At 53.9% G+C, this 12,980-nt stretch overlaps 3 protein-coding genes across 3 annotated transcripts; all 3 read left to right on the forward strand.

Moving 5' to 3' along the window:
* Positions 1-5,266: 5,266 nt before the first annotated feature.
* Positions 5,267-6,916, forward strand: AYL99_11796 (hypothetical protein; the record flags this gene model as incomplete). The annotated part of the gene is made up of 1 exon (XM_018843301.1): positions 5,267-6,916. The coding sequence occupies one exon, from the start codon at positions 5,267-5,269 to the stop codon at positions 6,914-6,916; it is 1,650 nt and encodes a 549-aa protein (XP_018687403.1).
* Positions 6,917-7,281: 365 nt separating this feature from the next.
* Positions 7,282-7,653, forward strand: AYL99_11797 (hypothetical protein; the record flags this gene model as incomplete). The annotated part of the gene is made up of 1 exon (XM_018843302.1): positions 7,282-7,653. The coding sequence occupies one exon, from the start codon at positions 7,282-7,284 to the stop codon at positions 7,651-7,653; it is 372 nt and encodes a 123-aa protein (XP_018687404.1).
* Positions 7,654-11,481: 3,828 nt separating this feature from the next.
* On the forward strand, positions 11,482-12,420 carry AYL99_11798 (hypothetical protein; the record flags this gene model as incomplete). Its single annotated transcript, XM_018843303.1, has 4 exons — positions 11,482-11,704; positions 11,752-11,984; positions 12,032-12,325; positions 12,376-12,420. The coding sequence occupies 4 exons, from the start codon at positions 11,482-11,484 to the stop codon at positions 12,418-12,420; spliced, it is 795 nt and encodes a 264-aa protein (XP_018687405.1).
* Positions 12,421-12,980: the final 560 nt, after the last annotated feature.

The raw sequence follows: 12,980 nt of genomic DNA on the forward strand, positions 1-12,980 counted from the left end.
GCGAAACTCTGGATTCTCACGGCCAGGAGCTCAATGATACATATATCATCTCCATGGATCTTGATGCGCAACTCTTCCCTTTAGCGCTTCCCAGAAAGAGCGCCTTCAAGAGATCCTGTTCGACTCAGGACCCATCCTACATGCTACCTTCAAATGAGCCCATTTCCACGTCCAGGAACGACTTCGCATCGGGTTTGTGCACGGCATCTGCTTAATGCTGATTGTGAAACAGACCACCGTGCGTGGACCGAGCAGAACGGGGGAGACCATACTGAGCTTTGAATAACGTCGGCATCGAGATACATACAGCGATGGGCTGCCAGGTTGGGCCTGGCTTATTCATCATTCTTCCGGAAGATGCATTCGCGATCTGGCAAGAGTGGTAGCAGGGGTTGCGGCGGCCGTGGTAGTCCATAGATACTTGTTGTGTTTGACGGACACGCTGCCGAGTTGCGTTTGCGTGGGCAATATATGTCACATGTGCGCCGCGGCGGTCCACCCCTCCAAGCTCTCGTCGGGAAAGGGATAAGTCTGTCGTTTTGCGAGCTTCCTCCCTGCTTTACCAGTCGGAATGGCTCTGGCGTGGCCGGCTGCTGGCCTGGTGTTGCTGGGCACAGGTTTTCCCGCTTGTAGAAGATGCCCTGCACACCAGATGAACCGTCGAGTTTGGTTTCATCCCAGCAATGAGGCCCAGAATACCACCATCAGGGGAGTCAAAGTGTGTCGTTGTTGCTGATCCTAAAACCATTCCAGGAAGTCCGCCGTACTAGAATTCATCATATCGCTGGTGCTCCGATGCGGTCTATTTCCGGAAACTGAAAACTACCTGACGGAAGGCCCCGGCCGGAGGTGGGTTCACATATCAGACCCTTGATAGCTCCTGTGCCACGGTTGATCGTATAAAGACCGTCAATAACAAACCGATGCTGAACCAAGGCTAACCGCTTGACGACTTCCGGGGCTGTGACGCCTTGCACTCTTACTTTGCCAAGCGCATCGTCTGGCTCAGTTTGGTCTTGACGCCTTTCCCGGCCGCATAGTATTGACAAAGCTGATGGCTTGAAGCGCTTGAACAACAGGAATTGCTAGAGCACCTGATGCCCGCAGGACAGAACGGAAGCACGCGGGGTCTCAGATCGATCTGGGATCCGAGTCCTCCTTGACAGGTTCCAAAGTGCCTGCCTGTACACTGCCAGGAGGATCTGATGTTTGCGCACAATGCGGCAGCAGAAGCCCACCAGGAGTTACACGACGAAGCTGTACGGCCGTTGGCGAGCCTCGTCGGCATCACCGTCGTTGATCTCGTTGAAGGTCGGCCTGCCAACAGGCTGCTACTTCACTGCTCATAGAGATTCACGCTGTGGCCAACAGCCATGGTGGTCACAACCGACAAACAGACACCACCATATCTACTACTGTCAGACACCATTGCATTTACCTTTGCCTACCGCACACCACCTATAGAGACAGCATATATAAGACCACGGGACCACTTACAGCCATACAACGCCTTGAAGGCATTAGGGATTGGGCGCTCTTCAGATTCAAAGCGTGATATGGTATGGCAGTTGTACCTATTGCCCTTCTGCTCTCTAAATATCCCAAGGCTACAAACGGGCCAGAAATGACGGCGGTAGCCCAAGGCGCTGTCTTTCACTACGGCTGCTGTGTTTCTGTTGGGGCTATAGAGCAGGGCTGGTGAGCACCCAGGCAGGCATGAAGGGCGCCAACCTGTACTGCCCACAGGCATTCGGCGTCGGGTCGAATGGCAATTTTCTGACCCAACCAGGAGACTCCATTGCGGTTCATCCCTTCTTGGACGACGCATGTATTGGTGCCCACTGCGTCGATGGCCCTGCCGTGAAGGTCCTTCTTGCACATCCCTCTCTCATGGCTCTTTTGCTCTGAGGGAAGGGGGTGTAGTGTATAGGCTGGCTGGATTCAGGGAGGTGGCCAGGAGAACAACCGAGAGGATGCGAAGACGGGCGTGGGTGGGAGTGCATTAATGCCTAATATACACCCCGACAGCCGCAGAGCTGGGGGTATGGGAGGACAAAAGGCGAAGGACGCCTGGGAGGCGCTTTAACTCGTTGTGATGGCCGGGCGTGGAATGTGAAGCTGAAATGATGGACACACTGACAGCTAGCGTTGCATTCCATTACGAGAGGGGCCTGGGGAATGACTGTGTAGGCAGGCAAATATGCATGGCCGGCCTGGAAACCATCAAAGTAAGGGAGCCTATGAAGGGAAGAAAGGGGGACAGCCGTGAGAGGTTAGTTAGGCATGGAATTGGGTAAGGGAGGGCCTAGAAGACAAAAAAAGGACGGGGTCAGAAACTAGAAGATCAGCCTATAGAGGAAAAGTCGTATGCTCTGCAAGGCGCTTCATGGGCGGCGGAACAACGCCGCAAGAGACCTCCCCCCGAGGAGGCATCATGTCCCTGGGACACGCCCGAAAACCCTTCTTGTGGTTGACTTCGCAACCCTTGCATTCGTCCAAGACGCCTAAATACTCAACCCATGCAGGCTTGCGTTGGCCACGCAATCTGTATTTGTCCAAACTTGCCCTCTTCATTTTCTATGCGGCTGTGCGAGCCGTGGTTAGATACATCTATCTATGTCTTGTGCCCAGGTGTGTACTCGTGACATCCTTGATCTGAGATAATGCACTCTGGAAGTCCGACACGGTCCATCACACTCGGATGTTCTGTAGGTTTGGTGCAAGGCATCCTGCAGGTCCGACAGCATGTTAGAATCGATGAAAGTCATGGGGCGAACGATTGGGGCTTGTTCAGCCGATGAAGCTCAAGTGTTGTGTACACCGCGTGGCCCGGTCGGCTTAGCGCGCCTTGACTGTGATGGGCTTGAGGTTAGGGCTGTTTTTGACAGGCCTGAGCTCCTTTTGGGAGGCTTGAGGTGGCTTGGAAGGTTTGGTGTAAGTCCGCGGGATGGTCCTACAATTATGGGCAAAATGGGCTGGCATTTAGGTATCCCATGGAGTCTAGGTGCTGCTCTGAGTCATGGGTGTCCTTTGCGCATCAGAGAGAGTCATGCCACGTCAATCTGATAGCCCTGCGCCTATCGGCATGGTGGCTCGAGGACGGCCTGGGATGCAACTTCTAAGAAGCCACATATCGGTCAAAATGGCAAAAACTTATCACAAAGCAGGTCAACCAACCTGGTTTGTGATAAGCGAAACTCGCCCTTGCGGGTTGGTTTTTCTCGGCCGGTTATACTACGAATTCGCTACTTTATAAGGTTGAAGTGGGATTCGAACCCCAGGTCCTGCTGCCGACTAACCCCGGTGGTAGTCTTGACCTGACAGGGCCGGGAGTCGACGTAATTCGCCCTCGTCGTATTGAGGGGGTCTTGGTGTGGGGGAATTTCGAAAAAATAAAAATAAATGTCCGTGGTTTTATTGTCAGACTAATTAGACAGGTCAGCCGAGCGTGGGCCCCAGTCCATCATTAAGCTGCATGGTTGACCCCCTAACTGGTTTTCGCAGTTAGACCAATACATTCAGTTGGCTCTGCACCTGCTACAACATATTCAACGCTACGGTGGGCGCTGGCCTGCAATACGGCGACACAGGCCAGCAGCTGACCAGCGACGCCTGGCCCGGAGGACCACGTCCTGGCCGCGAAGAGACATGTGCGGCGCGCGGTCCCAAATTCGTGGCCTTCGCCCCTGCCATCTTTGGAGCCAGGTGCTGGCACTGGGCTTGCATACCTCTCCGCAACTGGCAAAGATCCCTACATACGCAAAAGGAGCTTCAGTGGAGAGTTGGCTGCCCTCTCTCGACACCTGTTCCGCCGCCGCGTGCAACTGAAGAGTTAGGATCTACAGTGTTAGCTGTCTGGGCAGGTTTGCGGAGGTCTCGGTAATGGTGTGCCGCAGCCCCAAGGCTCCCATCCTCTGTGCCACGGACACTTTCGCACACTCGCTAGGGACAGCGTGCGGTACACGCGAATGGCGCGTTGAATGCGCGCTGAAAGACGAAGGATCCTCCGAGCTGTCCCGGTTAGCGCGGTATCGCTTTTTCAACAAGAAGCAGCACCCCGGCGGAAATGAAAACCCGCTCTACAAGCACGTCCTCTATAAGAGGCTGCTGGCGCATCCCAGCCAGAGATGAGATCATGCCGAAGTCGAAGAGAATGGCCGCAAGCCCACCGCGGGCTCCGGAAGCGTTCCCGGAGAGCCTGATTGCAGCGGTGCAGATCCCAGCAAGTACGTTACGTTCTTCCCCCCTTCCTGGGTCTGCCATTAAGTGTCTGTCCGTGCGTGGTTTCATGCTGACGTGTTCGGCGGGCAGCAACAGCAATTGCGTCAACATGATGATGCTGACCGATGCGTGCAACAAGATCGCGTGCGCCGAGTGTGGACACTGCCAATAGTACGCATGCCGGACTCCTTGGGCACTTTACATTTAGATAGCAAGAGATGTGATGGATTGAACCCTGGAGAAGGCCCTTTTCCGACGAACCATCATCAAAACCGTGAAGCGTATGCAAGGAAGGCGAACACACCAGGACAAGGGGAAAGACAAGAAGATGGCAATGAGGTCATATTGAAGGCCCCCTTGCTGAAGGTCGTACGATATAAGGAACTAGGGAGAGACGACTCTTCCTTATTCCTTTCTCTCCTCGGATTTATCCTTCCTGTTACTAGGTTAGCTAGTTGGGTACAAAACTCTTTCCAAACCCCCACAGGATAGTTACGGGTACAATTGCTGAACCATGATTGAAGCTTGAGAGAACCCAATACCTACGCCTGCAGGCGGTGTATGACTATAACTGGTACCCTGGTATCATGCTGGATAGGTAGCTATGTGGCAGGTAAATGCCACGGTGTCTGATAGTAGTGGATATAGTGGTTGAAGTCGCCGCAGGATGGATGCAGTGGAGCTGCTCTCAGCGGCATGGTACGCACGGCCCACGGGTCCAATAGCTCGAGGATAATCCCGCAGACGCCAGGTGAGATAGGCCTCGGTAGACTTGGTTCCAGGCTGGCCGTCCAGGACCTGATACAGAAAGACATGAGCGAGGAGTTGTGGTGCCTTATGTGTGTGTTTAAGTATGTCTTGGTTTCTTAGTAATCGCTCTGGGACAGATATCCAAGCAAGGCGTTGCGATTGTCACGTGGCGGCACTAGTACTAGGCTGCCTGCGCTGCCACGATGTTATCCTCACCGTCGACTAGCGACCTTTTCAGATATCCTTTCGTCCTACAACCTTCATCATTCCGGCCCATAGCATCATCGAGATCACCATGGCAGCCAATTGGCCGAGTTCAGGCGCTGACCCTCCCAACTTGAAAGAGCATGTTACCTTTCTACACGAGGCATGCACCCAACTGCAGGCGGTCCAAGGCTGTTATACCGCGATACCAACAGCTGTTATCGGCCCCATCATTGACTCTACCGTAAACCTCTTGTCCAAGGTTACCTGCCACCTCGATGAACAGCCGGAGACACAGACTGCCACCCAAACCCATCACCTCTTCAAAGAGCAACGCGGCGCTCAACTCAAGGACCACGAAGCCATCAAAACCGCCTCCGAGGCTGCCACCGCCTCCAGCTGGGTCACAACACCAGCTGGAACTCGCGTCGCCTCATGCGCACAAATGGCAGCGACAGCTGGACTGACGCCTGACGACCTGACGCCACAACGTCCTGTCCTCTCATCGAGCCCTTCCTCGACCCCGATAGTTGACAAAGGAAATCAGGTCATCGTGAAACTCTATGACGTTGGGCTAGCCCAACGCCTTCGAGAGTACTCCGCCACCCAGCTCAAGGACGGGTTGAACGACCTTCTCCAAGAAGACCCCAAAGAGAAGAATGTCAAGATCGTGGCAGCACACCAACTGAGGAGCGGAGACATTGAAGTCATCGCAGATTCACTCAGCACGGCTGTTGAACTACAGACACACGTAGGATGGGTGAAGGGAATCGGGCCACGGGCAGAGGTTGTACAAACAGGATACGGCGTCATCGTACCCGGGATACCCGTCAATACAGTCAACATTCAAGACCAGCAGGGAATGATCCAGAGAGTCCTAGCAGAGAACTATTCAGTGATCCCTGATGCCCATATCTTGAACGTGGCCTTGTTCAGGAAAGATGTAATTGGGCGATGGACCTCCCTGGTGGTCAAATTCTCCCACCCCGAGATGGCCAACGCAATCATTCATGCAGGCTTTCTCTGGGGAGGGACAGTTTATCCTTGCGGACTCTACGATCGCTCATGCAGGATCCAACAATGCCTTCGATGCTATTGTTACGGCCACATCGCTGCTCAGTGCGATGGTCCTCAGACCTGTGGTCATTGTGCGGGAGGCCATGAATCCAACGAATGTACAGCCAAGAACATCCCCGGATTCACGCCCCTATGCACAATCTGCAAAGGATCCCACGAGGCGTGGAGCCGCGACTGCTCAGAGAGACAGAAAGAAATTCGAAGGGTGACGATAGCCAAGCTGACAAGAAGCCACTACTGGCCGACACCAGCGTATCAAGCTAATGCAGCGTCGAGGCCCAGCACCCAGATAGGACCTGGACCAACAAGTAGCACAAGCGAACCGACACAGCCGAGCGAAGATGGGAGTTCTCCCTACCAACCGGACGTTGACTCAAAGACCTTGAGGGCGAGACTACAAGCAGGAATCATCTCGCCTCCATTCATACCACAGACACAGCCTGGCTCCGTACAGCCCATGTCGTACCCCCAATGGACTGCAACTTGGCCGACGCTACCAGTAGTACCAACCCTGGACACCTTCACCCCGATAGCTCCTGGAGCAACCATGATGGCACCAGAAATGGAACGTGAAGATGACTTCGATACAGATAAGTGGCAGCACCACCTTGATCTAAGTTGGATGGACGCAGTTACCGAAGAAGAACACCCGCCTAGTCTCTGAAACCTGAGGACCAGCGTCAGGGACTAACTCCGACAGCTCAAGTACTGGGCCAAGAGGAGAGGGAACCTTGACAACCTTGCCACCAGCAAGGAGAGCATGCTCGTGCGGTGAGCATGAATACGTCTACCTGACTTGGCCAACTCGAGATGTATGAATATTTGTTGGGAATTCTATCGGAGATTGCCTGTACTGTGTGGTACAGAACGACACATCAGCTGATTTACGCAAGCGTATCAGAAGAACGCACTCATAACGGAACATCCCCGTCCCAAAAAGAAGACGGGGCAACGAGCATGTTATTCCAAGCAGAAGACCATATCCGCACTACTAGCGAATATTAAGGGTCCTGAAACTATCCTCTCAGTATGACGTGTAAACCCCAAACTCTCAAGGTCTTGCAGTACAATACACAGAAGTCGAGGGAGGTGATGAGTGTCCTTCTCCCACGCAACGCGATCGGTGACTACGACATTCTTGAGATCCAAGGGCCATACCGAAACACCTTCCAGAACATATCCCACCACCCAGTGAAAGACCGGTTCCACCCGCCACACTTCGACAGCAGAGATGCTAGGATCCTCAACAACGTCGGCAAAAAGATCGTCCAAGGCACGTGGAAATCAGCTACTTCAGGAGTGACATTTGTGTTCTCCACCTCAATGTACCAAACGGCAGGCATATGCGCATCTACAATGTTTACAGCTGACCAAGTGGAGAACCCCACATACAATCATTGAAAATTTTTTGAAAAAGAGCTGCGAAGGGAAGATTTACAACGTCATGTGCTCCTTCTCGGCGACTTCAATTTCTACTATCCACTCTCACGTGTCTCATTGAGATTACACCAGGCCAAACCAGGACTGGCCTGATCCTGCTTACCCTGCCTACCATTTCTCAGATAGTCGAGCTCGGACTCTTCGTTCATCTTCATAGATAGACAAAAAGGAACTGACTTCAACAACCCCTGCCATTGTGGCATTTTCCCTTTTGCTTTGTTGTGGGCCAGATATTATGCCCACAATGATCAAGGCTACGGCCTCAAAGAACGCCTCGGGAATCTCACACACTCCCCAACATGCCCCAAAACCTCACGCCTATGTTTAGCCACACCTCGATGCATGAGAACCCACCAGCCACAGTACCACGACAGCATGATCGACCTCGCCTCTGCAACATCCAAATTGAGGAGACAACTTCAAAATTACAAGTTTGCCCACACCCTCGAAAGGGACTCAGAACATCTCCCTATCAGCTTTGAAATCAATTTCGATTGGAAGCAAAACAGCGTCCGCAAGACTCGACACTGAGCGGCCACAGGTACTGAGAAGCTCAAGGCGACGGTCCAGACTGGCATATGTCAGTTTCAAGCTTCGAACCTCGATACGCCGTAGCACCAGGACTAGACACAGTGACAGCGCGCCTGGTGCAAGTTCGGACCGAAGCCATCGACAAATCTACTCCACGGAACAATCTCTCACCCAGAACGCTACCAAGACAGGCCTGCGTCGAGACAAAGAGACGGCGGAGGCAATGGCAGTCATCGGCCGAGATATGAAGTCGACTGGCAGGTCTATCGGCAGATCATCAAGCCAAGGGTAGAATGATCAAGAAATTCTTATAACTCGTCCACCGTGAGAAAGTCACATCGTTAGCGTCAAAACACGACGGCCGTGGAAGAACCCCACATGGGCGATCAACCGACCAAACCGTGACTCGAGCACACTTGGTCAACCTAGCCCTCTTCAGTCATGATCTGACCATGAATGGGATGGGTTGGTCAATGGCTTTGGCATCCCGCAGAGTGCGCGTTGTCAAATGAGCAACAACGATTCTCCTGCGGCCCGTCCCGCCCATTTCGATTTGTCTTCATTTCAACCGGCACTCTTGGTTTAGCAGACCAGAATAGACAGGCGCGGCAAAACACCAACGTGCTTCTGCTTTGCACATATCCTGGGCGGTCATGAAACTTCAAACCCTCATACAAAACAACTCCCAGACGAGTTGTTGCAAATTTTGAAAAGGGACGGAAGCCTGAGCGGACGATTTCTGATGATGGGGAATTGGACGACGAGATTTTGGCCGATGCGGCCAGCCTTGAAAATGAAAGGTACAATGGAGTCATGATGGTCATTGACGGTGACAGAGATCAGGCCGGGGTTATCATGGGGTCATACGTCAACAAAGGGGGCGCCTCGGTCAGCCCATCAGCCCCATACCAAAGACAGCAAGGAAAACGAGATCATCGAGTTCACATAGGAAGGCGTTGTAAGAATGTGCGACAGTGGACACCTGCAGTCCATCCTTTTAGCTTCATTCCCATTTCCTGCTGTCTGTCAGACTATATCCATGCTCAACAATATATGCACCTCATCAAGGCGGCTGAGGTCATCCTCGCTATTTATCCCTTTACAAAAGATCCCAGAAGAGACTCATGATGGGTGAGCAGCACTTCCCTCCGTGTGCCTGTTTCTCTCCATCCGTATGGCCCGTATCGTGTCCTGGAGGCCAGCTGAACCGCGTGCACATCAAGACTGACAACCTCTCTTCTGCACGACTTTCCGCACACACGGTCAAAGATGTGTTCGGGTGCATTGGCGATTGTTTCTCCGCAAGTGATTTCCATGTTCTGTGTATAGTTGATCCGGCTATGGGTGGAAGGGGCTGGGGAAATTCGGGGGCTCACGGACTATCGTCGTAGTCGCTGAAGTGTCGCTTCAAGGCCTCGCTGCGGTTCGGACCACATTCGCCTGTGTTTGGATCTGTTGGAGGACGATAATCCGAGGACGAGGGGATATGGCGGTGAATAGAGGAAGCATGGGGAAGCGGCAAATAAATGCACGATCTGGATAGACACGAGTCAGATTAGCAAGATCAGTGCCGACAGTCGGGCCGTAGACGTCGAATATGATAGAGAGTGGGGAACCTTTTTCAACAATGAACTCCGAATATCATGGAATTCGAAAGAACCACACAACGCGAGCATCGTGACGCCGATTCCCTAACTTCCGGCGATTTAAGGTGGATATAATCACCTTGGATGACGAGACACAGGGCAACGTTGACGATTCCTTCGGACGTCGTCCTGCGGTCCAGAGACCACTTGTCGTGCTGTGCTGCGCTGCCACGAAGGGCCTGACGGGAAGTGCCACTAATCGGTGCGAGGGAGTGAGATTCAGGAGGACGTGCTACTAGTTCATAATGAAGGTAATGCAAACGTTTGAAAGCTCTGAATCGTGGCGCAGTCCCCAATGCTGGGGCGCAGTCCGTAGTTGCAGGCAAAGAATCTTCAATTCTGTTGGAGCCACTGTGCTTACGTGCAGGGATCACGCCCCCATGGAAGCCCAGCCTGCGGTATACCGTTCAACCACCAACTGCGAACTTCACCAAGTCGAAGGCCATGGCTGATGTCCCGTTTGTTCATCAATTGAGGCTCCTTCGCTGCAGAAGGCGCTGCCCCGTCGACATCGGCCACACTCGAAGCCTGCACCTGGCACGACCCTCCAGAAACGGCCGAAATTAAAAGTCGACGTGAGCCTACCCGCACGAGCTGCCGCTGCCCAAACCCCCAGAGGTGTTGACCAAGTCCCACACCCCAGGCGCGGCAGAAGCGAGAAAACCAGACCAACAAGCAGTCCAGAAACCGTGGCCGCCCTGACGACCTGTCACGTGAGGCCCCTTAACCGCGTCTCTTGAAGTGCTCTGGCATCCTCAATTAAACCTCATGAACCTACATTGGAATCAAGCCAAAAGCCGACACGTGCGCAGCAGACTGTTCGAAGTATCAGCAGAGGAATTCCGCACGAGAAGGGGAAGAAAAGAACAACAAAAGACGCTGCCACCTGAGTCAAGAAACAGCAGGTAGCTTTGGGCTCTGCATGCGGCTGCAGCAACACCTACGTCCGCAAAGGAAGATGTTGTTCGGCGTACATACGGGCTCGCGAAGTGCATTGCGGCACAGAGAGAGAGAGACCCAAGTTCACTCGTGCGTACCGCATGCGTATGGCGACCAAGTCGGTGAACAAATGTCCGCTGGAGCCGGTCCTGGTGATCGGGCTGCCAGGAGCTTCTGAAATTTGTCAAATTATCGCGTGTGAGTATCTTCTCGTCTCGCCGGTGAGGACACGCCTCGCTGTACCGTGCTGACACGGGGATCCCAGAATAACATCAACATTATCGTGGACAGTAGCCCCGTGTCTGGCACTCGTGAATCCTTGTGGCTCATGCCCTGAGTCAAATGGAGATTCTGTACCTGTAAACGTAGCTGTAGTTGTAACCGCACGTGCACGGAGTGTGACATGCCCTTTGCCTATTCACACTGATTCTGTCAGATCCCCCTTTCACTTGGCTGCGGCATATTTTGTCGTAATTTCCTTCCTTTTCTTCTCCTTGTTCTTTTCTCACTACGGACAACAACAACAACAACAACACCACCACCACATTGTGAGTGATTCTCCCTTTCGCTTCTCCTGCCGGAATCCCTTACTGACTTGTGGACAGCTTCCTGCTCGCGCGTCCCTTTGCCTCGCTTCCAGCAGTAAGTGATGTGGTTCTTACACCATTTACACATGGAAACACCCGATCTAACGTCCGCGCAGCAGTTTCGTGTCCTCAATTCTTCCTCTGCTCATCAACTAGTAAGCAGTGCGGTGCCTGTTGCTGTCTCCGTGCTCACCGCTATAGTGTCTGCTACTGTTACTGCTCCCGTTGCCCTGATCGGCGCCACCGCCCCAGCCGCTAGCGGAGTTGGCGGTGAAGATCCTAAAGATAATCAACAGCCACATCACCAGCGTCAGTCGTGCGATCCCTCCGCGAGTTTTGGCTGACAAGTAATACAGTTCCTGATGACGTGCGCGGGCCCTCCCTGTCCATGCGGGTAAAGACTCCGGAGCCCAATGCCCTCTGCTGCTGTGGCTGTCTGCGTCGGCTGCGGACTGCAGGTAAAGCGGCTGGTTCTTCCATCACCTGCGAATTTACCACCGAGGGTGGTCAGCGTTCTGAAAACTGCTCCTACTGCTCGGGTGCCAATCACGACGGCGGGGACCACGGTGGGGACCAGGGCTGTGTGCCGGTGAGTGGCGTCGGTTACACAAGCATTCGGCAGGCTGATTATTACAGATGCCCACCGAGCTCGTCGCGCGGGCGAACCGCTTGTGGGAAGCCAACCTCGCCTGTGCGGCTGGCGAGGTTGGCACTCCCTCGGTGGCGGATATCCAGCTCGAGGCTGATGCCCTGGAGGATGAGATGCGCCTCGCCGGTGTCGATATTGCCCGTGAGTCCGCCAGTGGTCTTGCTTGTGGGTCCTGCGCGTGTTCCGCCAGCGGTGCGAGAGCGGGCGCGGACGACGAAACGACGGTGCTGGCTCACATCTTGGACGCCATGCGTGCCGGTGTAGACTCCTACCGGGAGGTGGTAAGCATCGCATACGTTCTGCGTCCTGACCGTATGCTGACTGACTCTAGCACGGGTTGGAGCCTCTCCGCTGGCCTGGGGAGGACGAGGACTGAGGTGTTTCCCTGCGGGTGGTTGGTCGGGTGTCAGGGAGGCATCACCCTTGAGTTGCGTGTGCTTGTGTGCGCTTCGGCTTGGGCCTTTTGGTGGGACGAGTTCTTCGAGCCGCAGCAGATTCGCCTACGGCCCTCGCGGGTCGTTGAGCGTCAGAGCGTAAGTCGGGCATTCAAAAGGTTGAAACGTTTTCTTTGCCTTACTCCTACGAGGCGATATGGATCCGCATGCGGATCGCTGTGGTCCTAGACCACTGGCAATGACAGTCTGATTCTCCACTACTGTGCCTGTTTCTGGTCGAACTCCTCTCGCAGATGTTCTTCAGGCTCCCAGCTATCACGGCTCCCGAGAATCCTTTCCGCCGGACGTAGTATTCCAACTGACCGGGCCTTTTGCGCGTCCCGAAAACCCGTTCCACCTCCCAGTCTCTTTCGTCAACCATGTTCACTAGCTCTGGGATTGAAGTCAGCTCTGAACCACACCGTCCGTCATCGAAGAACAGACCGTCTGGCCGTGAGTCTTTTCAGTGGCGCAGGCCTCCTACATGCCATGCCAAGGCGAT

Source organism: Fonsecaea erecta (genome assembly GCF_001651985.1).
Source record: "Fonsecaea erecta strain CBS 125763 chromosome Unknown Scaff16, whole genome shotgun sequence".
NCBI classification, from domain to species: Eukaryota; Fungi; Ascomycota; class Eurotiomycetes; order Chaetothyriales; family Herpotrichiellaceae; genus Fonsecaea; species Fonsecaea erecta.